The 16103-nt window shown below is 46.4% G+C and overlaps 2 protein-coding genes across 4 annotated transcripts; both read right to left on the reverse strand.

Moving 5' to 3' along the window:
- Nucleotides 1–518: 518 nt before the first annotated feature.
- LOC118311423 (RNA-binding protein MEX3B) lies at nucleotides 519–9109 on the reverse strand. 2 transcript variants are annotated; one of them, XM_035635276.2, is made up of 4 exons: nucleotides 8874–9109; nucleotides 7379–7948; nucleotides 5549–5793; nucleotides 519–5424 (listed from the first exon to the last, which is right to left on the reverse strand). In XM_035635276.2, the coding sequence occupies exons 2-4, from the start codon at nucleotides 7878–7880 to the stop codon at nucleotides 4204–4206; spliced, it is 1968 nt and encodes a 655-aa protein (XP_035491169.1). In that variant the 5' UTR covers nucleotides 7881–7948; nucleotides 8874–9109; the 3' UTR covers nucleotides 519–4203. The 2 variants fall into 2 exon arrangements, with proteins under 2 accessions (XP_035491169.1, XP_035491168.1); XM_035635275.2 differs by having other exon boundaries at nucleotides 8550–9108.
- A 715-nt stretch (nucleotides 9110–9824) lies between these two features.
- Nucleotides 9825–15551, reverse strand: mbd3a (methyl-CpG binding domain protein 3a). 2 transcript variants are annotated; one of them, XM_035635284.2, is made up of 7 exons: nucleotides 15380–15551; nucleotides 14288–14456; nucleotides 13219–13356; nucleotides 12971–13061; nucleotides 12700–12877; nucleotides 11884–12039; nucleotides 9825–11740 (listed from the first exon to the last, which is right to left on the reverse strand). In XM_035635284.2, the coding sequence occupies exons 1-6, from the start codon at nucleotides 15391–15393 to the stop codon at nucleotides 11889–11891; spliced, it is 741 nt and encodes a 246-aa protein (XP_035491177.1). In that variant the 5' UTR covers nucleotides 15394–15551; the 3' UTR covers nucleotides 9825–11740; nucleotides 11884–11888. The 2 variants fall into 2 exon arrangements, with proteins under 2 accessions (XP_035491177.1, XP_035491176.1); XM_035635283.2 differs by lacking the exon at nucleotides 15380–15551 and adding an exon at nucleotides 15144–15335.
- Nucleotides 15552–16103: the final 552 nt, after the last annotated feature.

The raw sequence follows: 16103 nt of genomic DNA on the forward strand, positions 1-16103 counted from the left end.
ATTAGAATGAAATTTTAGATAGCTCTGGGCCCTAGTAACAGCAGTTGCAAAACTCGACATTTTGATTCACATCTTCACATATACAAAACATTTTGAACATAGGTGAGATGGGAATGGATGTTTTAGAAGCAGCATATAGGTGAGTTTGCTCAGCCTTGGAGACAATTTTTGCTCTTCAGTTGTCCTTTTTCTGTGATGTAAAAACAGAGGAAAAACCTCAAAATTTCTGTTGACTCATCATTTTGAGCATTATTTTTGAGTAGGGAAATATATATATATATAACATTGATAATAATTTCTATTCAAATAGCATGTCAAGGACTTTCCGTTATTTTTTAATCAATTTTCTAAAAAAGTAACCTGTTTAGTGTCTGAACTTCAGATTCCACCCTCCACCATTACTCCACCATGTTTTATCTATGGCTCTGACGCACGTGACTCTACCGCCCCCATGTGGTGAAGATGCAGCAGCTCCAGTCCGATACACTCAGCTGAAATAAAACACGAGGCACCAGTTCTTATTTTACAGTAAAAAAATGAAACCAAAAAACAAGACTTTATTAAAGAAGCATAAAAAATAAAACTCTTGATACATTTCTCATAACCGTCAAGTCAGCTCAAATTATATGATTATACAATTTTCCCGGGTCACGGTTAAAAGGTCCATAAACTTTCAAATAAAATATATTTCAATTTTAAAATTTCTTCAATAGTTTTCTCATTTTGTTATAAATTGCCTATATGTAGTACACAGGAAATAAGGAAAATAAAAAAATGGAAAATAAAAATAAATTTGAAGTAATAAAAAGGGGTCACATTATTGTCTGGGATATTTAGGTAAGCAAATAAATTGTAAAAAATAAAATGTGTAAAAAGTTTTTTTGTTTTTTAAATCTTAAAAATTATTAGCTAATGCCAGGTGGCTCGAAGACATGCAGATGGTTAACTTACAAATAATGATACATGTTCTTTAGAAACTACACTTATCTTCAATTAAGTCATTTTGCTCTTGAAAACAGATCCAATGATTGTATCCAGGGTATTTACACACACACGGGGCAGGACTGGAACCTAGGTTGCCAACGTTTATATTTTGGTTCTGCGTACAAAGAGACTTAAAGCAAAAAATAGGAGCGCGGAGGCTTGAGGGGAGTCTGTCACCCCTTACCGGCTCTCTTTGCATCCCCCCTCTAATCACAAAAAAGGTCAGAGGTCACTGGCTAGCATGCCTCAGGAAACCCTGTTTTCAAACCTTTAGGAAGGAAATGGGGGAGGGGTACGTTTGGCTAAAAACAACAACAAAAAAAATCAAAAGAATAATCAACAGTCAATCTGAAAAAATTGTACCTTTTTTTTAACAATTAAACTACTGTACATTTAACCCCGACGTCCTTTCGTGGGCCAGAGACGTCCCGGTGCAGCACCAGGACCGACAACGGACCCATCTGGCAAAACACAAGACATCTAATTTCTTTAACACGTCGACTCGGGACCGTGTGAGGATTGGGCTTTGAGATCTGGACTCAACAGACGCACAGCGGTCACGACATCATTCGGTCACATTCGCAGCCCTGCATCTGTTCCGAGTGTGCATGAGTGAGAGATGAAATGCGACGCTCGACGTCAGAGCCCGGCGAGGCGACTGGTTTCTGGTTTTTAGGTGAGAACGACCACAGGGTTGTCGGGTCTACGGGTTCCTTCTGAGAACTACACGACTCTCCCGCTAAAAACAGCTGGGGTTGTGTGCATCCCTGCCTTTCAGTAGGGAGTTGCACCAAAGCACCATGGGATATAAGCCACCAGACAGACGAGCAGTTCAGCTCCTGGGCAGAGTTTTTTCCTACGTGTGTGTGGACACATGAACCAGTGCATTGCTGCGCTCGACCAGGACAGATGCTTATTAGATTCCTACTGACACCATCGCCCAGAAGTAGCAAACAAACAGTCGAGACAGGAAAACAAGTTGAACGTCACACTGGCTGGAGCACCAGAGCACAGCAGCAACTGCCCAGTTTCACCCATTACTCACTCGAGCAGTTACCCCCTTTGTTCCTTGATATTAAAGCCCCCACAACACGTCCAGGGAGGACGACACGCTGCGACTTCAACGCCCCAATATTCTATTGACAGGATCTGAATGTGGCGGCTGTGTCGGGACAATTGAGAGAAAAGAAGAAGAAGAAAAAGAAGCGAATTAATAAGAAGAAGCAAAACATTCAGCAGCTGCTGGGATTTGAACACAGAGTGTCTGGAAGCCCTGGAACCTAGCTACTAGCTGCCATAAAGGAGGAGTTGATTCTTTTACTACTGCGAGTCTGAAAACAGTTTGTGATTGTGTGTCTGTGCGGTCAGAGGAAGCCCTTAAGAATTAGGTGTGTGTCGTTTTAATTAAGTTGCAATGGCTTGTCTCATTCTATGAGCCGATTCCACACTATGTTCAAAAAGGGGGGCCACAAAACGGCGACCGTGTACCTTCGCCCGGGTCGTCAGTACAGTATTAACACTATCTGAGGCAGTAACAGCAAACCCTCTTTTCTTTTTTTAAAACACAAAGACAAAAACAGGAACAGCCTCATGGGGGGTTACCCAATGATGCTATGAAACACGGGACAAATCGCAAACAACTAACCATATAGTGCACGACGTGTGGCCGGGAGGACGGCACTATGCGTGACGGTGTCATCTGAGAGAGTGCCATACAGCTTGGCTGTGAGAGGGGTGGAAGACCGAAACCTAACAAAAACAGTAAGAGCCGTTTCCTTTTGGCTTTTTTTTTGTTTATTTTCTTTTTATGCTTTTTTGTTTTGATTTTTTTTTCTTCTTTTTTATCGGGGCTGTGGGGAACAGTGCATGAAAAATTAAAAATGATTCAATCGCGCCCCTTGTTATTGTTCCATGTGGGCGGAGCGGACGTCTCTACGTAACTTGGACAAAACATTCACGTGTGACATCAGTAAAGCCCTATCTCATCCTGGAGTTCAAAATATGTCTGTAGGCCACACACTCGACAGTCAAGAGTCAAAAACAAATAGAAAACACTAAAATGGTCGATCGAAGTGTAACATACGGGATGTGAGAGGATGGACCGGAGCGTCGCCTTCCTATAAGACTGAGAGCGGATCGAGGGAGGGGCAGCGGGACAGAGACCAGACCTTCTCGTGGCGAGGACGCACAATGACGCCGACGTGAAGCAACAGGACGTCACTCTCCCACGTGTTTGCGCGAGACGGAGATGTAAAGCGATTGTCAGGCAGCCCAAAATACACAGACCTCAGACACATTCCTTCATCATCACTAATCATACGTTTCGCACTTATTAAAAAAGGACAATTAATATATAAATCGACGCAGCGGCCACATTTGAAATGTGGGCCGGACTCGTCCAAATTCATCCAACATATTATTGAGTTTGATCGAGAATAATGAGACATCTATTAATAGCATTCATTTGGCGTTACTGATGGCTAATTCTTTCTTCGGTGGCAACGAGAAACAGGACTTTGCCCTTGAAGAGATCCCTCGGGTGGATTGTTCTACCGGGTGCCTCACTACATGTCGACCTTTACAAAAGTTCCAGGCTCGGAGAAAAACAGCAAACCCTGCTGCTCCGTGTCACAAACAACAGCATGGATGGGAGCAGAGGGGGGAGCGGGGGGGTTGTCGGAACCGTTTGCGTCTTGTCAACAACATTAAAATAAGGAGTAGAAAAGTGCAGGCCTCAGTGACAGCTTCATCGAAAAATATCTGTTAAGTACAAAAGTGTCAAAAGGAAAGGCTGTGAGAAGTAAGCAGGCAGAGATCTGAAGAAGCCAGAATGAAGAAAGGTGGAGACCGACCGGAGGCCGGCGTCGCGGTGGCTCCGGGTCTAAATGAAGGCCTGAAGAGAGATAAGACACTAGTTTCCTTCCATAAAGTTCAGCATCGAGGGGCCGTCTGAGCCCCGAGTGTCTGCAGACCGGTCTCATTTAACGTCACTCTTAAAATATGTCAGTCATTATTATTATTATTATTATTATTAATCTTGACAGTAATAAATCAACATCCTCATAGTATCATCATCTCTATTAATGTATTTAATATGGTCCATCGTGTGTGTGATGTTCTTTTTTAGTGTGAATCCTTCCATCGCCCCCACCCCAGTCCTCTTCCTGCCCACTACCCTCATATTTTACCGCCCCCCCAGTCCCGCCACCGCCCGGGGCATTAGGAGAAGATGCGGATGCACTGTGTAGTGGGGGTGTGGCAGACGGGGCACTCGGGCTCGGTTGACTGACAGATTTGCCCGGCACACTCCATGCAGAACAGGTTGTGGCCACACGGCACCAGGGCTGCCGTTACCTCACTTTCGAAACACACAAAGCAGTCCCTGTTGACCCCAGGGCCAACGCCGACCAGACCCACGACACCAGAGCCAGAGCTGCCTTTCAGTCGGCTCAGGATCCCGGAGCTGAGGCCCACACCGCTGCCGCCTCCCTCTGAGTCAGTGGGTGAGCCGCCTGGCAGGGAGGAGGCCGAGCAGGAAGAGTAGCCGGTCGATGACCCGCCGGAGCTGGAGCTGGACGCCCCAGAGAAGGAGCCGCCTCCTGCGCTGCCGGACTGTAGCCAGGAGAGAGTGCTGAGGGGGTCGCTTTGTGCACGACGGGCCAGCGGGTGATCCAGGGGGCCCACGCCTGTGTCCTGAGGCAGAGTTGGAGACAATCGTGGAGTGATGGCACCGCCACTGAGGCCACTGCTGTTGCGGCGTAGAGGCTGCTGCTGCTGGGAGGAGCCGGCCGACTTATTGCCCGAGCCACCGTTGACGAAAGGCGCCCAGATGTTGGGAGCACTGAATTCAAAGCCCAGTTCATCCGACGAGGGCAGCCCCGGGGTGGAGTCCCCCCCAAACGTGAATCCTCCCCCAGCACTGCTGGAGCCTGTGCTGAAGGGGCTGGTTGGACTGCCTCCCTCGTTGGCCTTTCGGCTGGCGCTGAAGCTGTCTGAGCTCATCCCGCCGTTGTGCGTGTGATAGGCGCCCGAGGAGGACACCTTCCGGCTGGAGGAGTGGTGCACAGACATGGGAACATTGGGAGGAGGGGAGGATTGAGGGGGAGGAGGGGCAGCATGGTGGCCTGTAGCCCTGGACCACAGAGACGCCCCCAGCCCTCCGGCGAGAGCGCCCAGGCCTTCGAGACTGACGTCAGTGCCGTTGGTGTGGAAGTCATTGTCTCCCTGCAGGTCTACGAAGGTTCCAGTCCGCAGGGTGATGTGGGTCTCGATCTCCTCCCTCGCTCGGTCCACATTTTCCGGCATCCCGGTCACCTCGAACACCGGGTCTTTCTCTCGACTGGGAGTCACAATGTAGGTGTGGGTCTGCTGCTGGATGCGCTTGATGGTTGCTCCCTTTGGTCCAACAACTAAACCAACAACTCTGTACGGCACCCTGACCTGGATTCAAGACACACACACATTTCAATGACTGAAAACTACAACTTTTCTTTCAAGAGGTGTTAATGAAACAAACTAGGAGCTAGACAAAAACACAGATAAATAACCCTGTGGGTTTCTGTACCTGTATGGTGGTCTGTCCAGGGAGGTGTGGTGGTCCAGGAAGAGAGCCTCCCCCTCCTCCAGGTGCTCCGGCTTTGCAGCGGGACGCTCGGATCATAGAGAAATGCTCGGCCGCGGAGACAATTTCGCGTTTGGCCATCTCCACGTCCTCTCTACGCCCCGTCACGATGAAAACAGGCTCCTCACCCCTCACCGGAGTCTTTATATAGGTGTTTGTTTTGGCACGCAGGGCCTTGATCTTACAGCCTGGATCATGTCGAAAGAAGAAGCACACAGAAAAAAAGTTTTTATGCCATTGGAGCTTATATACACTCAAATAACCACACTCAGATGCGTATTTGTGTGATTGGGGATACGAGGGGGAATATGCTATATGCATTAACAAGCAGCAAATTAAAAAAACATTCATTCAAACTTTCGTGAAACCAATAGAGTCTGAAACAAGAGGTCTGCAACCAATCATGTGTATTGGTGTTCAGTTTCTGTTGAAACAGAGGTTTGATTCAACATTTCCTCCTAAGTCTACCCTCACTGATATAAACCGGATGGGCAATATATTTAAAAAACAATAACAACTGTGGTTATGAAGGAGCACAGTTCAACTACAGCCTTTAAAATGACAATTAGGTTGAATCAGCGCATCCATAAAAAACACTTGAGACAAAACCTGAATGTTTACTGAAGGGCCAGTGTGAACCGGACACGCATAAATAAGTGCGATTGTGTTATGTAAACAAACAAGGAGTCAAATCAAAAGAAAACAGTGCATATTTCTTTCGGTGCATGTTCACAGACAGTGAATCAGTGCATATCGGGCGTAACAACCGGCGGAAACAAAACGCAGCAGGATATTCACAAATCACTGTGAACGGCTGCTGCATCGCTCGTGTCGACTCGGGTTTCTCCGGCGGCGGCGGCGCCTCCTCCCGCGTGCGCTGTTTCTTTAAATATGGACGCTCCGGTCCCGGCGACCAATGAGGAGCGCGGCGTGTGATGTCATTCTGGGAAGCAGAAAGCATGGCTTTTTCAAACAAAGAGAACAATGCCGTAACGCTACCGCGGCCGCCGCGGACAAAAAACCCGAAACCACAACACGGGTCCGGTTCGAGTGTGGGACGTGTGTTGGTCGAAAACAAGGGAGAAACATCAGACGATTAAAAAAAAAAAAAAAAAAGATGCTGCGACTCGCCCTCGAGCAGCAGCAGCAGCATCCGCAGACAGAGCTGGGTGCAGGGCGTAACACCGCCCAGTCCCGTGTTTGTGTTTCAGCCTAAAATCTGCTCAGCAAAGACAACAATAATCTCACATAGACGTGTGTGTGAGAGCCGTCAGCTCTGTGGGCTCAGCGGTCACGTCTGACACTTCTGATCGGTGATTTATTTACAAAAGGAGCGTGTTTCGGTGTGTTTCCTTTGTTTGGTGCAGGCTCTAGACATGTCCAGACTCCCGACAATCTGCCGCTTTGTCTGACCCTCTCCCACCCCTCCCCCTCCCTCCCTCCTGCTCACCAACCACACTCTCCCGTTCACCCTCTTGTCAGGTCATTGTCTGATTACCGCTAATAAAACGCCATGTAAATAAAGCAGGTATGGTATTTTTCACAGCGCGCTCGCTTTATATTGGCATATAAGACACAGGCTGGCGGCGGCAGTCCGAACAGGGCACCGAGCTCAGTCTGTGGAAACAAAAAGTTCACAGACACCCCCCCCCTCCCCGCCGAGGAGCCACCCAAACAAAGAACGACCAGGCTGCATGCTGCCTGAACGAGCTGCCCGTAAACATAAACAACATATAATCCCCGAGCAACACAAACACACGCTCGTGCTCTTACCTTGTCTCCCCACGATTTCAGCCACATGCTCGGAGCTGGGGACAGGCACACATTCAGTCATGTTGACACTTCTCTTCCTGTTGCAGAGGACGGAGCTTTGTTCCCCGTGGAGCATGGGGTGCGAGCCGGTCAGGTGGTAGCCGCCAGAGCCGTAGTACTCCGGGGACGGAGAGCAGGACGACGGCGAGTCCCGTGACCCGCCGGGATGCTCCAGCATCTGCAGGTCCACGTAGCCTCCTCCGCCCACGCCGTTGCAGCCCTCGGAGCCGGGACCCTGGGTCCCGTCCAGGGGGTCGCTCAGCACGCCGCCTCCGCCACCCACACAATCCACTTTCTCCAGGGCCATGAGTGACAGCTGGTCCAGGGCGAAGCGGAGCGCCTCTTGGTGGTCCTCGTCCCGGGACTCCTGGTCCGTCTCTCGGGGCAGGCCGACCCCATTGTGCTGGCTGCTGATCACCACGTCGTGGTCCATGATCTCGGGGTGGAATAAAGGGCTAGGCATAGTCTCTCTGTGGATCTCACATCAGATCACGGATGCCTGTTTGTTGGGAGAGAGCTCACCCTCTTCTTCTGAAAGAATAATAAAAACACACATGTAAATATATATATGTATATACACATAAAAGAGTTTGTTGCTTAATAAAGCACTCAGAACCAGACTCGGGCTGAGCAGCGTGGAGCCGCGGCTCATTCACAAACACCAGCAGACCGTAGTGGTGTTGATTTGGGCGCCTTGCTTTGTCTGTTGTTGCTCCTCGCCTGACAACTGAAACCCTCCAGACTGACTGACTGACTGTTTTTCGGGATGAAGCTCCGCCGGTCAAACCCCGAGTGAACTAACCAACTCCCGGCGGCGACAGGAGGAACAAAAGCCCCGCGTGTCTGACGGCGGCTTCTCCCGGTCGCGCTGCTCGCTCCGAGAACATGTAAATAGAAGAAGGAGCCGAGCTGCTGTTAGCTCCGGCAGCCGAGCTAACAGGCTAACTCCACACAGGCGGCACTCGGTCACGTTGTCGACCCCTTTGTTTGGGAGCAGCTCAGCTAGCTGCTAGCTCCGCTCTGTCAGAGCAACTTGGGCTCTCGCTCCAAAAGCAGCCGCGGCGATTTTCTTTTCTTTCTTTCTTTTTTTTTACCTCCAAATTAAACAAGTGCCGAAACCGCGAGAACTTACTTCTTCTTGCCTCCGTCGACGAGCCCCTGTCCCCGGCTGTAGCCCAGCACCGGGGGGAGATGAGGAGCGGGCAGGAGCAGAGGGAGAGCGAGGAGGAGGAGGAGGAGGAGGAGAGCAGCGCGGAGCGGCGCGGCGCTAGCGGGTTAGCTACCTAGCAGGCTACACTGGGGGGCGTAGGAGGAAAAACGTTTAAAAACGCAAAGAGGGCTCAGTTGTTTCTACTCCGCCGGGAGAGTCGACCCGCAGCTCGGGGAGTGTCGCTGTGTCCTCGTGCCGCGCACCGCCGAGGGGGACCGCGGCTCAGATCCGAGCTGTAGCAGTTACCTGGTATTTTTTAAAAGAAAACACAGATTCTCGTCTCGTCTCGTCTCGTCTCGGCTCCGCTCCGCGCTGCTGCCGCTGCTGCTGCTTCTGCTGCCTGACCCCGCTCGGTCCGCCGCCTTTGTCTAGCCAGGCGCACGCCGCTCCGTCTCCCGCACACGGCACTGACGTCACCCGCGACACAACAATGGGTTCAAAGGCCACATGCAGCGAGGGGAGAGCATCAACGCAGAGCCACTGTCGCGGCCATTGTGTCTGCCAGTCTGCAGGGCAATCTTTTATTCCCCATCCATCAATGCATATTATTATTTTTATTATTTTTTTTAAAAATTTTTATTGGGAGGGGTTATCCTGCCTGCTGACAAAATGTGGTCATGGCTGGGTGTGTTCATCATGGCTACCATGGCTACCAATGAGGTTTTTAGGGTGGTCCAGCTACAGCATTGAATGATGTTCATGCATTGTGTTGTACAGATATCTGTTAAAGCACAGGTTTATCTCCACACTCGCATGCCCATGCTGCACTGACACCGTGTCGTGTGCGCTGTGTTCTTGCTTATTGCAATTATTCCTCCTGTCCATGATGCTTGCTAAAAGATCCATTTGATGTTTTTCCTTTTTTGACAATTCCCTCATTCATTGCTGCCCTGTTGAGCAATAGTGACACTCGGCTGGAATTCAATACTAAAAAGACAGTCCTAGTTGGACTCAGGCCTCATCTTAAATGTGGCCGCATGACAATGGATTTTCCTTTTTGGCTGGGGAAGGGATCTATTCAGAGGCTTAAGATCATATGGGCGTGCAGGTTTCATTTTAAAATAGGCTTGAAAATATGATGATGACCTTTAAAGAAGAAAGGGTCACAACCATAATCCTAAAAGTTGTGTCCATCTACCTCAGCCTCCCAAGTGTTTGAATAACAAATGAAACAATAAATGAAACACTATACAACAATAACAAAACAGCTGTATTTATTTGACAGTGTCACAGTGAAACAGAGACAAATAATGAATATTGTAATGAGGTACAGTACATCAGGTCATGAGGTACAGCAGCGTTGTATTTGTTTTAGTATTTTATGAGGGTACACACATTTTTCTTTACTGTATAAATTCAAACATAGTTGGCAAAACAATACTGACAATTCTTCTGTCGGTACAATTAAACCTAATTAAACCAGGGGTGAGGAACCTCCAGCCTCTGAGCTCTAGAGAGCCCACAAGACAATTTATAAATACAAAAAATGCAACCTTTCTTTTTACCCTCAGACGAAACAACAGACATCACAAGCACCGTCCAACTCGTATTTTTTGAGAAAGTCATTTTTGATATGAAAAAATTTGAGCTACCATTTGAAAAATGATCGTGTTACAGACGGAGCAACAGCTGTGGCAAAAGGGATTTGCTGCAATGATCAAAAAATAGAAAAGTGTTGTCTCAGTCTCAGGTTTGATGAAACTGATTCTGTTGCATGCAACTCTGTCATACATCAAACATAAAACAAATGTCTATACAGCTTGAGCCGGAGCACAGAGATCTGGTTTACCATAGTAAGAAGCAAGGGCTGAATCACGGCAACATGCTCATGCTGTTTAACAAACTGAGGGAAAACATTAAAACAGTTAATGGAGATGAGGGGAAAACATGTCGTGGAACTCAGTGATACTCATTGTAGACACGACCAAGTACCTCTCAGGGCTGATTGTCAAGCTCCAAGGTACCAAACTAGCTTCTCAACTCTACTTTCATACGTGAAATAAAACTCCTTTGAACATTTGGTGAGAGGTCTCAGGAAATGTAAAAGTCAACAAACACAATTGAACATATTTGCTAAACCGTTACATGTGGAACCAGCTGATGTGCCTGACGACCTACAACACAAATTAATTGAGCTGCAAAAACAACAAGTGACAACTTCTCTATGCTCAAGATATATAAATTGTATTCATATCCCGATGAACTTCACAATTCTGAGGAGTCACGCACTGACGTTTGCGTCTCTGTTTGGGACAACCCACTGCTGTGACCAGTTCTTTTTTCCTTTAATTAACTCTTGCAAAGACTCGCTCTGCTCAAGACTGACTGACCCAAATCTGGAAAAATCAGCTGTGAGTAGCATCATCATCACTACCTTCTGACATCAGACACCTGGCCAAAGAGCTGCAGTTTCAGTTACGGCATCAGAGAGGTTAGTGCGATATCTTTGTTCAATAATTTGGTATGGCCCTTGTTGTAAAAATTAAATGGGCATCAAGAGAAAGAAGTTCCCCAACCCCTGACTAAAACTTTAGAACCATGCAAATCCTTGTTATTATGAGAAATAACAGCACTTTGAACTATGAAACCTTTTATCAGACAAGCTACATGTGATCATTCACAGCCACAAGACTGCGGTGTGCATGTAAACATACTGCAAACTACACAACACGACCTACAGTGCCAGAGATCAAATATAAGAGCAACATGTTCTTCTTGAACAGTGAGAAAGAAAACACACTTGAGGTTCTCAACATGAACTGATACATCACACACAAACACACACTCACACTCCATTCACATACATCAGGTTTGTGTTTTTAACTTTGAGCTTGAACAGCTGTTCACCGAGTGTAACACTGCATTGAGCACCATCCACAACTGTCATACATTAGTAGAGGTAAAAATTTTAACTCAAAGCACCCTTTCAGGGTTACAAATGTAAAAAAGAAAAATATTAAAAGAAAAGTAAAGATAAAGAATTTGTTTAGGTTAACAAAGTTTGCAGAATGCCTGTGTTTAGGTTCTATTTCAGTTAAAAGTGTAGAAAAAAATCTTCATGGAACCAATTATTTGAAAATAAAACCTGTTTACCAGCAATCGTTGTGTCAAGCCTGTGGGAGAGATGAGACAGGCACATGTTACTAATTTGGAGTGTACTGAATCTTATAACTATGCAAGATAATAAATAAAGGTGGTGAATGGAGGGAGCATTAAATAAAAATTGATGGCAGCAATACACTAATCATCTGTGTACCTTGGCTATAATTCCTCCTTGTCCACCTGCTCAACCTTCTCCTCTTCTTTGCTGTCTGTCGCGTCTGCAGGCGTGTCCTCTACATGAGCCAACATGTCAGCCATGAGGGCTTCCTCGAGCCGCCTCCTAACATTCTGCACCAGGTCCTCCTGCTTCCTGGAGGTCACAGGCGATGATAAAGAAAAATTAGAGCTTGGACAAAATAAAACTAACCTACCATGGAAACTACTTGATGATTGTGAAAGGGATTTAGTTAGAACATTACAAGTAATGTAAAGTGTGTATAGCAATTAAGTCAGGCTACGTACTCAACTGAGGTTTGGTTAGCTGTAAGATTTCTCAGTTGTGAGCAACCCATTGACTCTCTTAAAGGCACTAAGAAAGACGTATTATTGTAATTCACATATTTTATAAAAATTAGCGAAATTAATTCTTAATTTATTTAACATAAACATATTTCTTTATTTATGTTTTAGTGAGGTAACAGCGACCCTTGACAACCACATTCTGTTCAGTTCATTCTTGAGCACAAGTGAATATTTGTGCCAGTTTGAAGAATTTCCCTGCAGGCTCTTCTGAGATATCACGCTCATGATAGTGAACCGACCCAAAAATATACAACACCTCCAGCCTCTGCTGAACCCAATAAGTTGTGTGTGAGTGCCCTTGTGTCCGTTGCAGTATATCATATGGTAGACCTGTTGGTAGAACATCATAACAATAGGAGAGGCCATTGATAATCTGAATGGTCGACCCAATAAGAACATCTACTACCATGCAGAAGCTACAGTTGTGTTGCATGTGTGAACATCTCACCTGATGTCATCATCAGTCACTACGAAGGCTTTGCACAGAGGCTGCGCTGTGTTGAGCCACACGCCGGGATTCTTCTCCACTGCAGCAGTGAGCTGTCCAGTGACGGGCGCAGGGCTGGTGTGCAGCGCGCTGGCGATGGACGAGAGCAGTGTTTTATCTGAACAGGCAGGCCCAACACCTAAGGACAGTTAAAAAGAGGCACTTGTTAAGCTTGTTCAAAACTGTAACTGTTGATTATACATTGCATGTCCTGTTTTTAGGTTACTCTCACCCTGTAAACCTTTGGGAAGATCCATCGTTTTCACCAGTTCCTCTGCAATGTCAAATGCATTTAACCCACTCAACTTCCTCTCCCAGAAGAGCTGCAGATTTTTTTTAAAAACAAGAAGGTCCTTTTACTCAAATTACAACGTGCATCTGTTTCCTTCTGAATCGCTTCAAAACAACAACAACAAAAGAAACAACACAGTGTACCAGAGAAGAAGTGAAATGTGCATGGTTTCTGCCCTCTGCCCTTACTTGTTTGGGTTGGTCCACAGCCTTCTGCGGGTCTGTCTTCACTTTGTTGCTGGGGTGATTTGTTACCTTGGTCACCGGCTGTTTGAAGATGGATGCTGTCTGTCGAACTGGTAGTGTTGTGTTTAAATCAGGCTTGGCCTTCAAGAGAAACAACAACATTCAAAAAGAAGGTTTCAGAAAACTTAACCCCCCCCCACACACAAAAACCCAAATATGTACATTTACAATTCACTACAGTAATCTATTAACTGTTTATCATGTGGGTCATATTGAATAAGTGATTCACCATTTACACATTGCGTGGGCTGATGGCAAAGAAAGTCACTGTTTAAAAACAGTCTCATGACATCTTAACTGCAGTTTGCCAGAGGGCACATGGGAGCCAAAGGAAGCAGAGGAAGGTTGTCTGATTTAATGACATATAACCTGTTTATACCTGGTGTGAACATGCGTTGCAGGTGAGTGGATTACTACAACAAGCACAGGTGTGGATGAATGGAAATAATGCAGTCCTGCCAAAAAATATTATAACTAATATAATTTCAGCTTTATTTTTTGATATTTATATAAAAATTAACAGTTTCGGACATCACACCTTTGTTTCAGACTGCCTCATATTTAAGGTGAGCTAAAGTAAAGTAACAGATGGTCTTCAAATAACTTGAAGTAAATAACATTTAAGATTTGGTTGCATAATCCTTGCTTGGGTTAATCACCAAACAGTTGCCATCTTCGTTTGCATTACTTCTAATCTCCAGTGCCGTCTGTACAGCAGTGGTTTTCCACTCCAAATTGTTGTTGTCCTTGGCTGACCTTCTTAATTCTGAACAGACAGACTCAGACCAGCCAATTCACATGGTTGAGAAAACTTATGCTCAATGAGTTACAATATGCACTGCTATCTGGAAACAAAATTACCAGTCAGGATATGAGATTTCAGTCAAATCAAACAGCCCTACAGATGAGATTGGATGACCCCAGACGGATGTTGATGTCAGGTATGAATAAACCTACTGCTTCACTGTTTAAAGGCTGTTTGGCTTCATACCAAAGCCAAACACAGACTCACCCTGATCTGATGATGGTTGGTGTCGTAGTGATGCTTGTGCCTGCTGCGCTGCACTTTGTTCAGGAGCGACCTCCCGGTCCGGGAGTGGCTGGCATTCACATCCGAGTGAAGGTTGCCCCCCAGACCACGGACTAACTGGGGCTTGTTGAGAATGCACTTAACTGGTACACTGTACAGATAACCAGAAGAAGAAGGGAAAAAAAATCACACAAACATTTACCTTCTTAATGACTGAGCAACAACCGCAATCAAGACTCGCTCGCTTCCCACTTCATTCTGAAGGATGGGACCTCTTCACATGCTGAAGTTGGCTTAGGATAGATAGAAAGATAGATGGATACTTTATTGAGCCCAAGCTGGGACATTTTATTGATCCCAAGGAATGTTTAATCTTTTAAAACTTACCCAACTGTAACTGTACAACTTTTAAAATGGATCAAAAAGATACAGGTTGTCCCTCCCAAACACACACGATGACAAGAAGTCACATGACACTCAAGCACATGTGTGATCCCCCACACAAGAGACCTACGAAGTGGTGTAATCGGCGAGAGTTGACGGAAACACCCGAGTGAATGTACAGTTTTGTCTTCGGTAAAACGAAGCCTCTTGCTCGTAGTTACGTATAAACATTACAGCGACTTGCAGGAAGTGGGCTACAGGGCAGGAGACATATTCTTCTCCTCCAACTTTTAACAAGGTCACTGCTGCAGCCTGGGTTTGATATGGTCGTTCACATTAGTGCCGTGTGAGTGTGGCGGGCCCCGACGCACCGCAAGTCAAGCGTGTGTAAACAATGAAACTTAGCTAGCTAATCAAGCTAGCAGCGTCGTGAACGTCAATGATGTCAACGAACCCGCGACCAGCGCGCAGATTTCTGCTCTTCTGAGTTTCACAGTCCAACAGAACCATCGCTGTCCGGAGCCTGGGTCCGTCCGCGGCAACGCGAAGTGCGAATAAATAACCTGGACCTGTGAATCTGCTGCTGAGTGTCTCGACTCCAGCTCGACTCGTCTGTGTGCATGCGTGCATTTCCTGCAAAGAAACTTTCATTTCAACGTCTCGCTCCGCCGCTCGTTCAAAAAGTCCCACCTTTTCCTCTCCATGGTCCCGGTCCTGCTCGGTCTGCTCGCCTGCGATTCGGGTTTACTCGAGGAAAGACTCCAGCTCGCTGCTTCTTGAACGGGTCATGAATTCGCACCGAGTTCCGTTTGTTATCGATCCTCGCTGTCTGTCTCCACTCAGGACCTTTACAACTGCAGATCCCTCCGCCGGCCCCGTAACATAATGAGCTCTGTAATCCGTCCGCCACGCCCCTGGAGGCTAGTCCGAGGAACGATCTCTCAGCAAACCAGAAAAGCCTTAGTTCTTTCCAAATCTGTACTCATTTATTATTCATCTGAAGGAAATACCGTACAGTCAAAATACCCCTCACTATTAAAGCTGATTACGTTTTGCACTTGTGGTTGGGTGCTAAACTGCATTTCCTCGTCTCAGTACTTGCTCTTTGTGCAGTGACAAGTAGTTTTCAATTTAATTTTAATACATTGCAATAATGTTATACACTTAACTCCACTAAAGATATTTAACAGCTATAATTACTTTACAGACTAAAGATGTCAAATTAATATATTACTCTCTACTAAATCCATGAGGGTAAATAGTGGTACTAGGAGTTTAACATAGCACCACCTGGACCTGTTTACATGTAAACAGATCTCTGAGCACCATTCTGCATAACAAGCTCTTCTACTTGTATCTACTTGTCTATTCTGCTGCTAGACGCTTTTAGTAAACTGGGAATTAACTCAATTCA

This window comes from Scophthalmus maximus, chromosome 5, assembly GCF_022379125.1.
Source record: "Scophthalmus maximus strain ysfricsl-2021 chromosome 5, ASM2237912v1, whole genome shotgun sequence".
In the NCBI taxonomy this organism is placed as follows: Eukaryota; Metazoa; Chordata; class Actinopteri; order Pleuronectiformes; family Scophthalmidae; genus Scophthalmus; species Scophthalmus maximus.

What these genes read in the sequence shown, in the direction of transcription:
- LOC118311423 (XM_035635276.2), bottom strand. Translation starts at nt 7,880, where the DNA reads ATGCCTAGCCCTTTATTCCACCCCGAGATCATGGACCACGACGTGGTG. An exon ending in TGAAATCGTGGGGAGACAAG is followed by an intron (nt 5,794 to 7,378) that starts GTAAGAGCACGA and finishes GACATGATCCAG; the next exon opens with GCTGTAAGATCAAGGCCCTG. An exon ending in CTGGACAGACCACCATACAG is followed by an intron (nt 5,425 to 5,548) that starts GTACAGAAACCC and finishes TCTTGAATCCAG; the next exon opens with GTCAGGGTGCCGTACAGAGT.
- mbd3a (XM_035635283.2), bottom strand. Translation starts at nt 15,319, where the DNA reads ATGCACGCATGCACACAGACGAGTCGAGCTGGAGTCGAGACACTCAGC. An exon ending in CCAACCATCATCAGATCAGG is followed by an intron (nt 13,357 to 14,287) that starts GTGAGTCTGTGT and finishes TTTCTCTTGAAG; the next exon opens with GCCAAGCCTGATTTAAACAC. An exon ending in GTGACTGATGATGACATCAG is followed by an intron (nt 12,040 to 12,699) that starts GTGAGATGTTCA and finishes TGTGACCTCCAG; the next exon opens with GAAGCAGGAGGACCTGGTGC.